The sequence below is a fragment of the Delphinus delphis genome, chromosome 10, assembly GCF_949987515.2.
Source record: "Delphinus delphis chromosome 10, mDelDel1.2, whole genome shotgun sequence".
NCBI classification, from domain to species: domain Eukaryota; kingdom Metazoa; phylum Chordata; class Mammalia; order Artiodactyla; family Delphinidae; genus Delphinus; species Delphinus delphis.
Window position 1 is genome coordinate 7747700 of NC_082692.2, and position 19828 is coordinate 7767527.

Genomic DNA, 19828 nt, shown 5'->3' on the forward strand with positions numbered 1-19828 from the left:
CACGTAAATAATACCTTTGCCCCTATTGAAGCTCCAATAGCTAAATTCAGATCATTTCAAAATGAGAGCAAGATACAACCTTAACAATTTTCATTTGCACGTTCTTTCCTGGAACTGAGTCCAAAATTTAGAGCGTCTTAAAGCTTCCTAGACCAGCGCCTTTATTTTATAGACAATGAAACCAGTGTGGTTATATGATGTGCTCAAATTACCCTGCTAGTAAGCAAACATGCCAATTATAAACCAGGTTGCCTAAGCCTGATGTTCTTTTAAGGTGATTTTCGATTCGGTCTCAGTTGTTCCTAAACTAACTCCACATTTCCTTGGTCCAAGTTCCAAATGACTTGAATAATCTCCAGTTGTTTACAGTGAACTAATTCAGTTCTGCTAGTTCAATTTGAAATAAAAATTCAGATTCACATTTCAATTCACATTTCAGATTCAGTTTTCAAAGGAAAACTAACTTGAATCAACATGAGCATCAAGGTCATGGTTTCTTGAGATTAGTGGTTCAACCCTGGATACATATTACAGTCGCCTGGAGCTTTTAAAAATGCATTTCCTGATTTCCTGGGTAGATGTGGACTTCAGTATTTGTTCAGCCTCCGGGAAATTCTCAGGAACAGCCAGGGCTGTGAACCATCGTGGATGCTTGTTTTTGATGTTTGTATACAAAGCTTCCTAGACTTAGAATGCTTTTTTTTTTAAACTTTTTTTCCTTGGTAATACTTGGCAAAATTGTGAAAACAGAAAAATCCACTGGGGAAAAAGTAGTTGCAAAAGAAACAACATACAGCCAGGTTAATATCTTTAACACATAAATACATCTCACAAATAGGAAAAAGGAACACATCAGATTAACCATGACATGTAGAAATACATATGCTAAACAATCATATACCAATGCTTACCACCAATACAAATTAAAATAAATGATTACAATTCTTTACTTCTCAAATTGGTGTTTAAAAAAAAAACCTAACTCCAGGATGGGCAATGAGTGTTCCAATACAGACCACTAGAAAAAGTATAAACCTGCACAGTCTTTCTTAAGGACAATTAGGCACCTATATACCAAACGGCTTTGAAAATGTTCATATCCTTTTACTTAATTTTACTCCTAGGGATTTATTCTTAAAAAATAAACAGAGATAGGGAAAAGATTAATTTAAAAGTATTTTCATCATAGTGTCACTTATAATAGCAAAAAAAGAATAATATTCTAAAATCCTAGTAATAGAGGACTGGTGTAGGCATAAAAGCAAAGGAAATACAGCTACTTAGAAGGCAGCTATGATAGAATGCTTTTTAAATCTGTGGTTTTCCCAAAGCGGGAAGGGGTAATGTCCTAGTGATGAAAGAAATCAGGACAGGACTCCCCTGGTGGTTCAGTGGTTAAGAATCCGCCTGCCAATGTAGGGGACACGAGTTCGAGCCCTGGTCTGGGAGGATCCCACATGCTGCGGAGCAACTATACCTGTGTACCCACCACAACTACTAAGCCTGCGCCCTAGAGCCCTCGAGTCACAACTACTGAAGCCCACGCCACCACAATGAGAAGTCCGCGCGCCGCAAGGAAGAGTAGACCCCGCTCGCTGCAACTAGAGAAAGCCCGCGCGCAGCAACGAAGACCCAACGCAGCCAAAAACAAATAAATTTAAAATAAATAAATAAACAATTGTTAAAAAAGAAATCAGGACAAGGACCTACCGTATAGCACAGGGAACTATACTCAATATCTTGTGATAACCTATAATGGAAAAGAATCTGAAAAAAGATATATATATATGTGTATATATATATGAATCACTTTGCTGTACACTTGAAACTAACACAACATTGTAAATCAACTATGCTTCAACAAAAATTTTTATTTTTTATTACTTTTTTAATTAAAAAAAATAAAAGGACTTCTTTTTGGCAGAGATCACGGTCAAAAAAGAAATCAGGGCTCAAGAAATTGAAGTGGGGAGTCATGACCATTAAGCTGTTTATATGGGATTGTAGTACCCAGAATAAGGGAGGTAAAAAGGCCCTCTTCTCACTTTTGTGTTGCTTGGACCAAATATGTATTGACCATTCAGGTCTGGGCACCAACCTGTAAGGGGAGACATTCACAAAGCAGATTCCAAAGAGAGTAGCCAAGAAGGTTAAAAGGCCAGACCCCATTTTTCAAAGAAGGGACCAAGAGAAACAAAAAGGATATTCAATCTGCAAAAGACTTGAAAAGGGATCACTGCCTTCACATAATTAAAACGTTTGCCCAGGAGACAGAAATTGAACCAATGCTGTAGTTTTGGAAGAAGAATCCAGGGTCAGTGGTGGGAGATAAAAGAACCCACGGATCTGGGATTAGAATGGGTAGCTTCCTCAGTGATGAACAAACCCAAGGGATATTCGGAAGCAGAGGCTGAAGAAACCCTGTCAAGGAACTCAATTATCAAGTGTCGGACAAGATGGCCTGTGAGTCTCTTCCGCTCTGAAGTTCGTGATACTAACTAATGATTCTAATCAATGTATTGAACAGAAGTGTTGAGTTCTCAACATGATTTCTCTATTGCAACTAGATTTTTACACCTCTGGTAAATACCAGCAATTACAGATCAGCAAATCAATGGAAAACAAATGGACTGCTCCACGCATTTCAAAAACTTAAAAGAGTGAGCCCTTAAAATTGTTTCTGCGTTATGGGTATGGGATCCTCGTTAGAGGCCTGTGGCCCTTCACTGGTCCAGCCAACTCTTGCAGGACCTGACGTAGGCCTGAGTGTAGGGCTTAGTCATGAGGAGGTAAGGGAATCAGAAACTTAGGTGGCTGTCTTGTTTAACTGTTCCTCCTGCTATGTGAAAATCTGGGTCATTTCTGTTTTGAGCGTCACTCTTTGCTGATGCATGCGTATGTTCGTTGTTTGTTCTGGACATTTTAAGATTGTTCTAGTTGATTGCAGTGATTGGGGCTTATTAGGTTTCTCTAAGGAGTAATAGGACAGAAGAAAAAAGATCTCGCGGTTGAAACGGCCTCATGGGGAACTAGAACACCACCTGATAGAAATACAGTGTGAGCCACATGTGTAATTTCAGGTCTTTTGTGGCTACATTAAAGAAACAAAAATTAACGGGTCACATGAATTTAAATCATGTATTTTATTTAACCCAATATACCCCAAATATCAGTTGTGCCCGTGGCTACTGTAGTGGACAGAGCAGGCAGCCAGGTGTCCTCCCTGCTCTGGGGAGAACAGTCAGCCAGCAGTGGTGCCGTCCGAGAGCCACGCGGAGAAGTCGGCCGTGCTCGTGTGTCAGCATCTTCATTCTTCTTTTTACTTATATGAAAGTCTTACCTCTGCTTCAGAGTTTTCACTTGCTTGTGGGCCCCGCGGCTTGTACTTTCAATGCCTTCCCCTTGTGTCTCCAGCCAGATTCTGGGCTGTTCCCGTTGATGGTAATTCCTCTGTCTCCTGCAGATATTTATTCCCAGAGAGGCTTGCTGTGGGTCGAGTTGTCACTGTACAACGAGCATCCCTTTTCTCATTCCAGGCCACTTCCTGGGCTGTGGCTGACCTCTGTGTAGACGCGCTGCCCTCCATCGAGGCCCCAGACCATTCGGGTCAGGTGTCGCCAGGGTGGCAGTGTCAAAATGCAAAACAAAACGTGGTCTCCTCATACATAGTAAGGCTCTTTGGCCATGACAGGTCCTCTGGAAGCCTCTTGGAAGATGAGAATTCCTGGGTGGTCCACTCAAGCGGACCATGAGGACAGAAGTGTTATACAAAGAGAGTTCACAGGGGCCTTGAAAGATACTGCCCACCAGACTTCACCAGCTGTTGTGAAATGAGGGTTCCTGCCTTCCCCACTTCTCCTCCCTCCATCTTTCCCCCACTTTCCCCCCACCTCTCTCCTCCCCAGTTCCATTTGTTAATCCGTCTACAACAAGATGGCCACATTTTAGTTTCTCATCTGACTCAGCTGTGGCTGACTTCCAACTGGAGAAAAGATCCTTTTACCAGCCAGGCATTCAAGTTCACTGCCTCCTACTTCCCTTATGAGTTATACGTCATGTGCTGCATGGCTCTGCCTGTGACAGGGGCTTTCAATGGGCATGCTTCGTTCATCATGTGGTCCGTGGATTTAAAGATTTCAAAACTGACCAGTGGTTTCTGCCCCACTTGCTACAAAGGAATATTTCTGATATGATTCAGTGGGAGCTTATTTCAAATTCATATTAATGAATGAATGAGAAAAGAGCCTTTCCTCCTTTCTCATTCTGAAAAAATCTCAGAAAAAAAAATCTGAGAGCAGGTTTTGTTGGAGAAGGGAGAAAAAAGGAATGCCAAGATATCTGATGGGGAAGGAATAGAGAAAAGAAGAAAATTGGAGATCGTGGGCTTGGAAGACAGATTCTACTTGCTTCTTATTTCCCGCCCCCCCCCAGGAACCAGACTATGGACCAGCCCTTCTGGAATTCTTTGTCTTGTATGTACCCATGTGCCCTTGAAAGGGGAGGCTTGTTGAGTCTCTGCTATAGAGTCCATACTGGCCGGACTCTCTGTCATTATTGGAGGCTGGCTACTTGCTTTAGTCCCTTTATACGTACAGATGCAGTGCTGAGGTGCCGAATGCTGGAACCTTGAGAGGAGGGAGGAAGAACAGATCTAAATAAAGCTGCTTCTGGGAACTCGTAGTCGTGGCCCCAAGGATTTGGCTGGGATCTTGCTATGTCCAGAGGGAATTTATGTTTCTCAAACACATCACTGCGTGTATGGGCAGACTTGCAGGGGAAGGAAATTTGGGGGATAAGTTTTACTATTAGCTTGAACAATCTCTGTTTTTGTATCTGCTGGAAATACTGACTTTTGTCAACTGCATAGGAAAGGAAATCAGTGAGTTGGGATATCTGTGAGTTCTTTTTCAAGGAAATACCATCTCTCCTCAAAACAATTAAAAATAGAACTACCATAGATCCAGCAATCCCACTGCTGGGTATTTATCCAAAGAAAACAAAAATGCTAATTCAAAAACATGTATCAGTATATACCCCTAAGTTCATTTCTGCATTATTTAGTATAGTCAAGATATGGAAACAACCTAAGTGCCCATCAACAGATGAATGGATAAAGAAGATGTGGTATACACACACGTGCACACACACACACACACACACACACACACAGGAATATTACTCAGCCATAAAGAAGAATGAAATCTTGCCATTTGTGACAACATGGGTAGACCTAGAGAGTATTATGCTAAGTGAAATAAGTCAAATAAAGAAAAATACCATATGATTTCACTTATATGTGGAATCTAAAAAACAAAACAAATGAAAAAACAACAAAACAGAGTTGTAGATACAGAGAACAAACAGGTGGTTGCCAGAGGGGAGGAGGTTTGGGGATGGAGAGAAATATGTGAGGGAGATTAAGAGTTACAAACTTCCAGTTGCAAGATAAATGAGTCACGGGTATGAAACGTACAGCATGGGGAACAGAGTCAATAACACTGTAATATCTTTGGGTGGTGACAGATGGTAACCAGACTTATCGTGGAGATTATTTTGAAATGTGTAGAAATAGCAAATTACTGTGCTGTGTAACAGGAGCTAACGTAGGTCAATTATACTTCAAAAACAAACAAACTCATAGTAAAAGAGATCAGATCTGTGGTTACATGGGGGTGGAAATTGGATGAAGGCAGTCAAAAGATACAAACTTCCATTTATAAGATAAATATGGGATGTAACGTACGTCATAATTAATATAATGAACACTGCTGTATGTTCTCTATGAAAGTTCTTCAAGTAAATCCTAAGCGTTCTCATCACAAGGAAAAAGTATTTTTTCTTTTTCTTTTGTGTCTATGTGATGGATATTCACTAAACTTATGTGGTCATCATTTCGTGACATATATAAGTCGAATTATTATGCCATATGCCTTACACTTATACAGTGCCGTGTGTCAATTCTATCTCAATAAAGACTTTTAAAATATCAAATTAATATTAAAATTTCATTAATTTAATGAAAATATTATTAATACTTCATATTCAGAAATAACATTTCTTCCTATGGTGACCTATCTTAATTTCATACTAAGGAAGCTAAAAGGAGATTGAAGACAAAAAAAAAATAGGAATTAGGCTCAACTGAACTAAAATCAGTGGTCACCAATTGAATGCATTTCAGGTTTAAGCAACTGTAGAGTGTTTTTGACAAATGATCTAAATAAAGATCTGTTTACTCTGCAGCATCAGACGGTGGCTCCCAATTTGCTGGTGGGATTTAAAAGCAGTCCTGGCTCTGCCACCTGCAGTCTGCATAACTTTGGGCAAGATGCTTAATTTCTCTGAGTCTGATTCTCATCAAAATATCTCCTTGTCAGGGGACTTCCCTGGTGGCACAGTGGATAAGACTCTCTGCTCCCATCGCAAGGGGCCCAGGTTCGATCCTTGGTCAGGGAACTAGATCCCATATGCATGCCGCAACTAAGAGTTTGAATGCCACAACTAAGGAGCCCGCCTGCTGAAACTAAGACTCAGTGCAACCAAATAAATAAATAAATATTTTTAAAAAAAATCTCCTTGTCAGACTGTGGGAAGGATTAGACAGTACACAAATTGTACCCGGTCCGTTGAAGAAACTCATTAAATGTTCAAAGAGAGGGGGAACAGATGAACTTTTTTTTTTTGCGGTACGCAGGCCTCTCACTGTTGTGGCCTCTCCCATTGCGGAGCACAGGCTCCGGACGCGCAGGCTCAGCGGCCATGGCTCACGGGCCCAGCCGCTCCGCGGCATGTGGGATCTTCCCGGACCGGGGCACAAACCCGTGTCCCCTGCATCGGCAGGCGGACTCTCAACCACTGCGCCACCAGGGAAGCCCAGATGAACTTCTTTGATGTGGATTGTTGGACTTTTAGTGTTACAATTTTAAAACTTCTGTGTGTGATCAAAGAAAAAAGAAAAGAGAGAGAAGAAGAACCTTTGGTTTTGAAGGTACAGGGATAATTTTTTGCTAGAAACTGGGTATGTGGCCCACAGAGGTTACCCCTCAGCTGTTGCTTTTCTTAGCAACATCACATGTGTAGAGCCTTAAGTGGCTGGTTTCTCTTTCCTCTTATTAGGAAGCAGCATTCTGTGATCAGTTGAGAGCCTCTTAACTCTGCCAGGCTTCTGTCATCCTAACAACCTAGAAGACAAACAGTCTGCAGGCCCTTGCTCATGCCGTTCCCTTGTTCTGAAATGCTCTTTGCTTCTGCTGCTCATCCTGGCTTGTTCTCCAGATCTAGCTGAGATGTCACGTGCTTCCTCAGAGAAGCTTCTCTGCTCCTTTCCCCCCTACCAGAAGCAGCCACCCTGCCCACCCACTTTACTCCTACTTCGGTCATAGAGCCACTTCCATCGCATCTTAACTGGGTGTGTGGGTCCTGGTCGCCCTCAGCCCCACTTCCCTACCTCACCCCCATCTCCTGTACCCCAAAAGTGAGAACGTGAACTGGATGATTGGCACCAGGACCTAGACTTCTGGCTTGGCCAGAAGTTGAGTGGCCAAAGCAGAATGTTGAATGAGGAGCCAATGAATGGGAGAGAAAAGAGTACAATTCTGCTTCCCTCCTTTTTAAAAAATTTTTTTTAATTAATTAATTTATTTTTGGCTGCGTTGGGTCTTGGTTGCTGCGTGTAGGCTTTCCCTAGTTGCGGTGAGCAGGGGCTACTCTTCGTTGCAGTGCGCGGGCTTCTCACTGCGGTGGCTTCTCTTGTTGCAGAGCATGGACTCTAGGCACGTGGGCTTCAGTAGTTGTGGCACGTGGGCTCAGTAGTTGTGGCACACGGGCTTAGTTGCTCCGCAGCATGTGGGATCTTCCCGGACCAGGGCTCGAACCCGTGTCCCCTGCATTGGCAGGCGGATTCTTAACCACTGCGCCACCAGGGAAGCCCTCTGCTTCTCTTAAACACGGTATTTTCTCCAAATGAAGGAAATTCTCCTGCAGTTTTGCAGAAAGTTTATTTTGTTATTTTCAATTCTATTTCAGCCTCTAAGCAGGCCCTGGGGCAGGAATCCTGCCCCCTACTTCCTTTTCCAAAGGGCAGGCATCCTTACCACCTATGCTAAATCCATCAGAAAACTTTGGGAGTGTGGGTGGGTCTGCAGGAGTTAGGGGGCATCTGATTGCTGAGGTCAGCATACATCACCGTCTTCATGCATTTAGGGGATTGAAACTGTCTTAGTTCAGGGCTAGAAAAGTAAAATCAACAATTAAGGGAATCTGCCAGTCACTTTGACCCTGAGAAGCTCTGATTTTTTTTTTTTTTTTTTTTTTTTTTTGCGGTACGCGGGCCTCTCACTGCTGTGGCCTCTCCCGTTGCGGATCGGCACAGGCTCTGGACGCGCAGGCTCAGCGGCCATGGCTCACGGGCCCAGCCGCTCCGCGGCATGTGGGATCCTCCCGGACCGGGGCAGGAACCCGCGTCCCCTGCATCGGCAGGCGGACTCTCAACCACCTCTCTCTGCGCCACCAGGGAAGACCAGAAGCTCTGATTTTAAATATTCAGAAAATGTAAAGTGCTTTATTTTGCTACCACTTGAATTCCATGTGTAATTGCTACGCAGACCGCCTGGCCTTTCAGCCAGTTTTTCCCCTGAGCCCCTCTTTGCCTAGAGAAATCCTGATTATCTTTGAGGGCCCAGCTGTGAACTGTACTGAGCTCTGTGAAATCTCTGACCTCGCACCACCCTCAGGCAGAGTTTGTCCTCTGTGCTCTTTTTTCCTCCCTGGTAGCCCTTATCTTCTTCTGAGGGTTTATTGATGTTTCAGTATCTGTGGAGACCTGACAGAGTGCAGAGTCACGGAGAGACAGAGTGAGATTTCTATCTTTGCGAGCCTCGGCTCACACACAGTACTGGGCGTCAGACTGAATTTGATTCCCCTATGTTGCTACTATAAAATAAGCGTGGTGGGCTTCCCTGGTGGCGCAGTGGTTGAGAGTCCGCCTGCCGATGCAGGGGACACGGGTTCGTGCCCCGGTCCGCGAAGATCCCACACGCCGCGAAGCGGCTGGGCCCGTGAGCCATGGCCGCTTAGCCTGCGTGTCCGGACCCTGTGCTCCGCGATGGGAGAGGCCACAACAGTGAGAGGCCCGCGTACCGCAAAAAAAAAAAAAAAAAAAAAAAGCGTGGTGTTGAGACAGGTTAAAAGAATGACAGAGCCCTTGAGGACACGACGTAAACTGGTTAGAACCAACTAAGCCCAAGATGGTGGAAGATTCGACTTCCAGTGGACCTTGAGCCTCATTGTAATGCATCAGCTAAATGACACACCCACAGGCGCCATGACAGTTCCCAAACCAACCGTAAAAGGCCAAAAAGTGGGCGGTGGCCCAATGCCTGGAAGTCTCCGCCCCTTCCCCAAAATGGCTGGCATAATCCTCCCACTTATTAGCCTATGAAATTACCCAGCCCATAAAAACTAGCAACCCCTCACCCTGGGGCTTCTCTCCTATGGAGTGTGTATCTGTTTGAAAAAATCTGCTTTCACTGTACTTCGGCTCGCTCTTGAATTCCTTCCTGCACGAAGCCAAGGTCCCTCACTTGGCAGCCCGTCCCAGGGACTCGCCTGAGACCCCGGGATGTGACCATCCTCTCGCGCCCCATTTTCTTTTTCCTGCAACAGTGTTGCTTTCATGCAAACCCAAAAGTCTTTTACTGCCCAAATCACTGACAGGTGACAACCAATCCCGGTCTAGTCACTACAAAAGGAGGCAGGTACATCACCATCACATGAGTTCTTCTCAATCTGAGGCACTGGACAAACTTCCTTTTTCCTCTAAGTTTACAGCTTTATTGAGGTGTAATTTACACACCGCAGAATTGAGGTATGTAATTCAGGTGTATAAATCACATACCCGTAAAACACCTGTTTCAAGTACACAATTCAGTGATTTTTAGTATATTTACAGGTGCACTGCCATTACCCCAAGTTAATTTAGAATACTTTTATCACCTGCAAAAGAAACCTCACGCCCATTTACAACCCTTTGTTTTCTGTTTTTGTAGATTTGCCTTTTCTGGACATTTCATATAAATCAAGCCATATATGTTTTTTCATGTCTAGCTCCTTCCACTTAATGTAATGATTTTGAGGTTTATCCAGGTTGTAGCATGAATCAGTACTTCACTCCTTTATACAGATGACTACTGTTCTGTTTTGTGGGTAGATCACATTTTGTTTATCCATTCATCTGTTGTCAAACTTTTGTTGTTTCTACTCCTCGGCCATTATGAATAATGCTGCTGTCAACATTCCTGTGCAAGTCCTTGTATAGACACAGGTTTTCATTTCTCCTGGGTAGATTCTAAAAGTAAAATTGCTGGTCCAGGGACTTCCCTGTTGGTCCAGTGGTTAAGACTCTGCGCTTCCACTGCAGGGGGCACGGGTTTGATCCCTGGTTGAGGGATCAAAGCCCCACAAGGGGTTTTTAAATTCACTTTTGACCTCCTGTTCTGTTTCCTCTTGACTCCCTTTCTGCTGGGCATTGCCCACTGGTAGGAAGGAGAGGTCGTCGGGTCATGGCTGAGGGTGGCTGGTGTCAGGAGCCAGAGTGGAAACAGCCTTGGTCTGCTTAGGGAAGAAGTGATGTGGGCTCTGGTATGTGGTCCTGCAGAGTATTTAATTAGAAGTGATAACTAGGGCTTCCCTGGTGGCGCAGTGGTTGAGAGTCCGCCTGCCGATGCAGGGGACACGGGTTTGTGCCCCAGTCCGGGAAGATCCCACATGCCGTGGAGTGGCTGGGCCCGTGAGCCATGGCCGCTGAGCCTGCGCGTCCGGAGCCTGTGCTCTGCAACGAGAGAGGCCACAGCAGTGAGAGGCCCGCGTACCGCAAAAAAAAAAAAAAAAAAAAAAAAAAAAGTGATAACCATAAATACTAGTTATTCCCAGAAAGACACCTGATCCCCATTCACCTGGGAGACTCCGCTGGAAGAATATTTCTGGGAGAAGGACTCTGACTCATTATTTATTCATTCATTCATTCATTTCTGGTGAGATTATATAACATAGAAAGTGCACATATCATTAGGGTTCAGAATGATGCAGTTTCACAAACTAGACACACCCATGCAACCAGCATCAAGACACAGAAATAACCAGCATCCCAGTCACTACCCTGATGTCTGACAGCATAGATACTTTTACCTGTTTTTGTCCTTTATAGAAATGGAAATATACAGCATGTCCTTTTTCTCTCTGCCTTTTTTTGCTCAGTGTTATGTTTGTGAGATTCCTTTTTTGGTTGTTGCAGGCAGTTCTACTGATTCATTCTCGTTGCTGTGCAGAGAGAAGGAGGTGTGTGTGGTTGGGGATGGGGGATGATTTTGCCCCCCAGGGAACAAATGGCGATATCTGGAGACATTACTGGTTGTCACAACTTGGGGAGAGGGGGCAAGGGGTGCTACTGCATCTGGTAAGTAGAGGCCAGGGATGCTTCTAAACATCCTACGGTGCACAGGATGGCCCCCCCAAACAAGGCGTATTCAGCTCAAAATGCCAGTAGTGCTAAGGTAGAGAAACCCTGCTGTATAACAACCATTGGTGGGCATTTGGGTCTGTTATGAACACGGCTGCAGTGAATGTTGAGCTATGCGTCCTTTGATAAACATGTACGCAAATGCAAATACCTGGGGATGGAATTACTGGGGGAGAGGATATGTCTGTGCACAGCCTGAGTAGATACTGCCAGTTTTCCAGAGTGGTCCCAATTCACGCTTCCACCAGGAGCGCATGCATGTGTGTGTCTGCACCGATATACGGTATTTTCTGACTTTTTCTCTTTCTTTCTCTTTTTAAAAAAGTTTGTATCCTTCTCCTGCACCCTCCTCCATTTCAGCTTATGGCACACTAGATACTCAAAACATCACTGTTTGTCGGTAAATAGTCCTAATCTATATTTTGTGAAAGACTGGGGTTATGCACAGGTGTGCACAGTGTATACAGTAAATTAGAAAATGCATTTGGGGCAGGATGACCTGCAACTAGGGTTTCTCTCATTTAAATAACAGCAACTAGCACCTTTCTGTATATCCATTTTCTGCCATTCTTCCTAAAAGTACCAATTAACTTTCCAAAGGAAATCTTTTTTTTTTTTTTTTTTTTTTTTTTGCGGTACGCGGGCCTCTCACTCTTGCGGCCTCTCCCGTTGCGGAGCACAGGCTCCGGACGCGCAGGCTCAGCGGCCATGGCCCACGGGCCCAGCCGCTCCGTGGCATGTGGGATCCTCCCGGACCGGGGCACGAACTCGTGTCCCCTGCATCGGCAGGCAGACTCTCAACCACTGCGCCACCAGGGAAGCCCTATCCACCATTTGAATTCATGTTTATTAAGTATTTCCAAATTATACAGTATTGTTTATCCTGAAATATTGGTTGTTTTGTTTTGTTTACAATATATTGTTTAGTCCTAGGGAAACAGATCAGGTGGGGTCATTGAGGAAAAAAAAATCATAGAGTTTTGGCATCTGAGCCGTTGGTTCTCAAACTTTTCGTCTCAAGACTGTTAGAAATGGAAATAATTAAATTCCACCTAAAACTAACTGATGTCTTGCGGCAGGGGCCCTGCAACCTGTATGTTAACAACCCCTCCATGTAATGAGATGTCAAACAGAAGTTTGCAAACTTTTGACCTAGACTATCCTTAACCTCAAGTCACAGGCACACCAGTTTGGCTTTTGGAAACAAGTGTTTTGCTGAAACAATGAGTCAGTTCTTCCAAGGTTAAGTAATTAATTTCCACAGGTAAATTCAGTGGTAAGTTTCATCCTGAAATGTTAATTGGCTGTGACTTTTGTGGGATGATTGATTGTTCATTTTCTAAGCCCCCCAGTTTCAGGCTGTTCATAGTACTAATGGCTACATTTCTGCTACTAAAAGGTTGCCTCCTACCTGCACCTGCTTTGACATTTGCCTCTGGGGATTTGTGTAGACTGTCTTTTGCAAATATTTGCTTAGCATCCTTTAGCATGCAGGAACTGTTTCCATGACACCTTTGCTCCATCAAAATCAGATGTAGATCACTTCAGCTCACACTACCATGATATGATCTAGTACCACCGCCTCCTGGACCTGCCACCTAGGCCTTGAAAATTCTGTGTGTTAAACTTCTTACCCGCTCTGAGATGAGAATTTGAAATCATGCTTTGCATCCGTAATCTAGACAGCAACTTCTCCTGTTGCTAATTAGATGAACGGGATAGAAAATAAAATGATTGGGTCCCAGGAGAAGGTGGATTTTCCCCAGTGAACCCCCTTGGAGGACTCCTCAATTATGGGAGAATTGTTGTTTTAGTGAAAGATGTGCTTCGGAAATATCTTCTTCTTCTCTTTAGCGTCATAATCATCACTGATAGGTAGATAGATAGATAGATAGATAGATAGATAGATAGATAGATAGATATAGACAAATAAATAAAAGGCTTCATTTAAAAACCATCTAGCCACCCAGAACAGAATAACTTAACCGGTTGTCCAAAGTGGATTAGATTATCACCCTTCTTTACTTTCTTGTGAAATACTCTTAGTTCCAGGGGAAAAAAAGAAATCCCTATAGGGACTTCTTCGGTGGCGAAGTGGATAAGACTCCGCGCTTCCAATGCAGGGCGCCCAGGTTCGATCCCACATGCGTGCCGCAACTAAGACCCAGTGCAACCTAATAAATAAATAAATATAAAAAATAATAATAATAAAATAAATCCTATATTTTATAATTAAGGAAGGAATCCCTGAGTCATCTGACCTGCTTCAGTAACAATGCAAACCACACAGAAATGACCTTCCAAAGAGCAGCCGGCAGTGAGACCAAGAAATGATACCATCTCACCTCAGTTACTAACCTCTTCTGCCGATACAACTTTGCCTCTCCATGCCACGCCAACAAAAACTTCATCAGACCCAGTCCTTTTGGTGCCCTTTTCACTATTTTAACATGATAAATCTAGCTTTTGCTCAAGCCTGTGTTTCCTCAGTTTCTTTCTCAACTCCAGGATAGCAATTAATTGAGAATGGAAAAACAAGTCCCAGAACAATTATGAAGGTATAATGAAGTTTGCATTAGTACATGCAATTAAACCAAGGAAAGATGCATGAGGAATTATGAATAGAATTCAGTGCTGATGTGGTACATGTATAGTTAGGTCTTTGTACAGGCGTGTGCTAGGGGGAAGAGAGAAAAAAGCACTATTTGTACCGTAAAATCACACCTCCAGATAGCTAGAAATCGGCTTGAAAGAAAAAAATCATGGGGACTTCCCCGGCGGTCCAGTGGTTAGGACTCTGCGCTTCCACTGCAGGGGCACGGGTTCAGTCTCTGGTCAGGGAACTAAGATCCCCACATGCTGCATGGTGTGGCCAAAAAGAAAAAAGAAAAAAATCATGATGGCTCTCCTAGCCTATGCTGTTCTAACATATAAATTAAAAGTGGGCAAACACGGGTTTCAACATTCCTTCTTCCACAGCTGAAAATTGCACTTTCAAATGCCCAGATGATTCTGGACCCATTCCCGAGCGTTGAACGCACCGTGTGCCAGGCCCTGGCTCAGCTGGTGAGCTGTGGGAGGGACAGGGGGCAGAAGTCCTTTTACTCTCACCCTCTAAACATGCCTGGTACTTTGAGGCTGTAGTTCACCGATTGGAAGGTTTTTATCTGCTGCCACGTCAGAGAAGTTCTAGATTTACAGCCTCCCTGGGAAGTTTCTCCACATTGGGCTTTCTTGTTTTTGTGTTCTTGCACACTCGTAATTTCTCCAACTGGAATGCCTTCTCGGTGTCTGTGTCTCACCACCGTAAGCCCTTTCTAACCACCCTGCCTCCAAGGGAACTGTTTCTCCTCTCCGAGTTCCTGTCACATTTGGTGGACATCCTCTTGTTTGGAACTGAGCCATAGTCTTTCCTGTTTTGTTGGTTATCTTTTCAGCTGTATGTATTTTGAATCCTAGTGAAGGTATACGCTCCTACAGGATAGGGGCCATACCTCATACTGCCTGGATTCCATCACTGCTGCTTAGCGACTCACCTTACAACAGACTGAATTGTAGCTCATTTTAAAAAGCTGCAAGGGACCAGGGAGAACATCCTTTATAAAGAGGAAGCGAGTAGGGGCCTAAGAGCACATAATCGGCTAAAGGTAGAAAAGTGACCAGAGCCCAGGCTTCCTGGTTTTTGCACCATATGCCCTGTTAGTTAATCGTGGGCGTTAATGACACACGAGACAAAGCACGTCTTGCATGGTTTCCTCCAGAAATTTGCTGAAAAGTTGTGTTTTTTTTTAATGTCATTTAATCAGTCTGGTCAGAGTTTTTGTTTGTCAGAAAAAAAGATACCCGTTGCTCTGTTCCCAATTCCAGTTAAAAGAACATTTATCCATGAGCACCTGGAACCATGGGGGATGTGGACTCCATTCATTCATTCATTCAACACATTTAAAAATAAATAAATGACATAAATAAGGCAACATACGTATTTCTCACTACTAGTTTGAAGGAGTGGAAAAATAATAATACAAAGTAGACTTTCTACTAATTCCCAGTCCATTAATTCCTTAGTGACCTTGGGACTTTAAATCTTTCCCCTATCTTTATTTCTTTATTTAAGAAAAAACTCAATGCAGTATCTGAAGTCCTGTGAATATCTACAGGACTAAAGCCTCGACTGTAAGAGCCTTCGAACTGTTTCTAGGACACGTAGTTAACTGGGGCATAACCAGCACGTTTACCTCCTAGTTTAAGAGGCTTTACTTACTCGTTTTTGCACCATATGCCCTGTTAGTAATCGTGGGCGTTAATGACACACAAGACAAAGCACATCTTGCATGGTTTCCTCCAGAAATTTGATTAAAAGTTGTTTTTTTTAATGTCATTTAATCTATCTGGTCAATCAATCTGGTCAGTAGTAATACTGCTACTGTTCTTATCGTTGACATGTGCCTTATGTGTTTACCGGCTGATGTGTACTTTCCACCATGATTTATTTTGGTCTTGTTCCTCCTCCAGTTGGCACTTGTTGCCCGGGAACTCCTCGACCTAACATCTTAGGTGGTGCTCCTTTGGCAACAAGGTGAAGTCCAAGGTTTTCAGCACAACATGCAAGGTCTCTTATGACATTTTCCTTACGACCAGCTGCCACCTTCCTCAAGGGTGTGACTTAGCCTGGCAGGCAGCAGACTTCACGTGCCTCTCCCTCAACTCATCCTTCTGTAGGCCTTCCAGAGTCAGGCGAGTGTACCTTGCCCCTTGCCACAGAAAGCCTAGGGGTGCTGAGGCTTGCCTTTCCCCCTTTGATTATTTCTTTATTTCACTGAGATTCTGAGTCTTCCAGTATTTCACAAAAAGAATACGCTCTTCATTTTGGAGCTGTGCCCTAGATAGCATCATAATTGGAAAAATTCTTTTTTTTTAAGTTGCAGTATAGTTGATTTACAATGTTTCATGTGTACAGCAAAGTGATTCAGTTATACATAAACATATATTTATCTATTCTTTTTCAGACTCTTTTCCATTATAGATTATTACAAGATATTGAATATAGTTCCCTGTGCTGTACAGTAGGTCCTTGTTGATTATCTATATATTAGTGTGTATATGTTAATTCCCAAACTCCTAATTTATCCCTCCCCCCTCCTTTTGCCTTTGGTAACCATAAGTTTGTTTTCTTTGTCTGTGAGTCTATTTCTGTTTTGTAAATAAGTTCATTTGTATCCTTTTTTCTTTAGCTTTCACATATAAGTGATATCATATGATATATGTCTTTGACTTACTTCACTTAGTACGATAATCTCTAGGTCCATCCACATTGCTGCAAATGGTATTATTTCATTTTTTGTGGCATAGTAATATTCCTGTGTGTGTGTGTGTGTGTGTGTGTGTGTGTGTGTGTGTGTGTATGTGTGTTACCACATCTTCTTTATCCATTCATCTGTCAATGGACACTTAGGTTGCTTCCATGTATGTCTTGGCTGTTGTAAATAGTGCTGCTATGAACACTGGGGTACATGTACCTTTTCAAATGAGACGTTTTGTCTTTTCCAGATATCTGCCCAAGAGTGGGGTTACAGATCATATGGTAACTCTATTTTTAGTTTTTTAAGAAACTTGCATACTGTTCTCCACAGTGGCTGCACCAATTTACATTCCCACCATCAGTGTAGGAGGTTTCCCGGAAAAATTATTAAATGATGTAAAAAACAATAAAGGCTTCTGAATGGAAGAAAGAGCAAGCTTTTAAGGCGGCCCGGAGAGGGTAAACATGTCTAGCCTGATTAATCGTCTAGTTCGGGAATAACTGCTTCCAAAGTGAGCCAAAGGTGCGTCAGTCTTGTGCTGGCCTGCAGTCACGAGCAGGTAGGGAAGGCTGAGCTGTTCAGTCTCAGCAGCAAAAACATGCCTCGTGTCTGTGCTGGAAAAGCAGGTCACGTGGCCTATTAGGAAGGAACTGGAACAGGTAACGGCCTTCCCCTCTTACAAGTGGTTTTTAAAAAAGTTCTCCTGTAGGCATTTTTCAATACCCAAGGACAGCCAAAAGGGCAGACAGGAAAAAGAGCCACATTTTCAACACTCGAACAGTGCTGTTTTAAATAACGGATTGAATACCAAACAAATAGGATGAAAGTTCCTAATCTGGCTAATGTCTGTATTTCTCAATATAGTAACATTATTAATGTCAGTGCCTAAGCCTGTATAAATCTGAACCCCTTGTTGTTGGCCAGTTGGAAATAATAATGTAAACAGACTCTGTTGGCCTCATTGTCATGTATCTGAACACTTTGTCAAACTGCAAATATTTAAAATATTTTAATATTCACTCTAAGCCAAAAAATCTTTGCCAAACTAGATACTGAAATTACTCTCTGTTGTGTTGAAATAGGATAGACTATAACCTGATATTTAAAGGTATTATTTGGGAAAAAAAGGAAGGTTGGGATTGAATTTTCCATTATCATTCATTTTCGTATCATTTACCATCATCATTCATTATCATATTTTCAGAGTCATTCTCTTTGCTCTGCTCCATGGGAACACTAAGAATTAGATTGATCTGCTCTGTCCAGATAAGGGCTCCGTTTACTTTTTTCCACTTTGCATAAAAAGCCAAAGGTGGGTTCTGTGTAGAGTTTATTTGTGATGGGTCTTAGAGAATGAGGAGAATTTAGTAAGGGAGAGAGAAAAATAATGTACTAGCTGGAATAATGAAAAATAGGAGTAATAAAAGCTAGAATGAAAACCTACCGTGGTTCAGGAGGTGATGAGTCATTCAGCAGAAGTGCAGCGAGCCTTGAATCAAGGGGGCTTAGCGCTGGTTTTCCAACCTCTGCTGAAAACAAGGAATAAGCATATTGTTCTATTAATTTCATGAATAGCAGGGTAGAGACTTTTCCAAAAGGAGGAGAGAAAGGGCATTAAAGGACGTTTTTTCTTCATGCGGGGGGTGAGGGGTGGGGGGGGTGTTCAGTCTCCAACAGTGAGTTACTGCTACAGGATGGAGGTTCGGAGGGGTTACATTCACCTCAAAGGGAAGGTGAAACGGGAAGGCATGAAGTAGTTGTATGGGTATGTTAGAAGCCATCATAAGTAAAATATGTTGATCTGTATTAAAAAAAAGCTGGTTGGAAAAATAAAAGGTTGAAGATGAGAACCTTGTAAGTTAAAGAGCTTCATGTTCTTCAGCCAAAACTCTGCTATTTACAAATAGGGGCAAACAACATTCGTTTCCTAGGTGATCTGACAGGCTTAACCTGGCAGGTATAAAGCACTTCTCTGAGTATTAGATGGTGTTCTCTGGGTAGTGAAAACCTGAATGCGCTCTAGGTGCCCTTATCCGAACATCATTTGTGCCAGGATTCGAGTGCTTTCCGGTGAAGTTTTAAGGTCTCATCTAAATCAGGGGATGTAGCTTGGCATTTGTTCATTGGACCCCAACATCCTGTTACCAAATCAGACTCAGGGCCCGCTTGCTGGCGGGCAGTAAGGCCAATCTAATGACACCGGGTTGTGGTGAAAGAAAGTGCAGCATTTATTGTAAAGATGCCAATACAAAGAGGATGGGTGGCTCGTTTTCTAAAACCCCGACGGTTTTGGGGGGAGTATTTAATGGGCAAAATTTGGGGTGAGGGCTACAGGGCTTGTGACTTTGTTCTGATTGGCTGGTGGCGAGGTAGCAGGGCGGTGCTCCAGGGATCTTGCCCTCAGCCTGAAGTTACCATCCTCCACCTGGGTGGAGGCCTTAGTTCCTGCAGAAGAACTCAAAGATATTGTTGTGTGTATCCCTTGAGGAAGAACCAGGACCCTGCCCCAAGCCTGCAGTATTGTTTCTAGGCGGTTCCTCCCTTGTTTCTGCATCCCCTCCCTTCCCTGATTAGCAACTGTTTGAACCTGCCCTTTGGAGCTCAGGGAACGTCCAGGAGCCTGAAAGAAACCTATTTCCTACAAACAAGAAAAGGGGGGGGGGCACGGAAAGAATTTGTACCAGGGAGGACCCCACGGGGTCCTGCTCCGTTTCAGCCCTTATGATAAGCACCACGGTGGGAGGAGAGGGGCTGTCACGACGTAATCGCAAAGTCACAGGTCCCAGAGCCTTGCACTTTCAGATCCCCTAGGACTGGAACCCCGGTAAGCTCTTGTTTTAGAAAAGAGAGTGCCGGGGACTTCCCTGGCGGTCCAGTGCTTAAGACTCCGCGCTTCCACTGCAGGGGCTTCGGGTTCAATCCTCGGTCCGGGAACTTGGATCCCGCATGCCTCGCGGTAGGGCCAAAAAAAGAAAAAGAAAAAGAGTAGGGCGGGGCTAGAAAGCATTACAAA

The 19828-nt window shown here is 43.5% G+C and overlaps 2 protein-coding genes across 2 annotated transcripts in view; both read left to right on the forward strand.

Annotated features, from left to right (window-relative positions):
• LOC132432836 (N-acetyllactosaminide beta-1,6-N-acetylglucosaminyl-transferase-like) overlaps positions 1 to 18422 on the forward strand; it is a 66622-nt gene extending 48200 nt beyond the window's left edge. Inside the window, exon 3 of the mRNA XM_060023657.1 lies at positions 17063 to 18422. Within this exon, the coding sequence (XP_059879640.1) occupies positions 17063 to 17100 (38 nt within the window). The 3' untranslated portion in view covers positions 17101 to 18422. The remainder of the gene's footprint in view (positions 1 to 17062) is intronic.
• LOC132432835 (N-acetyllactosaminide beta-1,6-N-acetylglucosaminyl-transferase) overlaps positions 1 to 19828 on the forward strand; it is a 79749-nt gene that overhangs the window by 1944 nt on the left and 57977 nt on the right. The gene's annotated exons all lie outside the window — the stretch shown is intronic.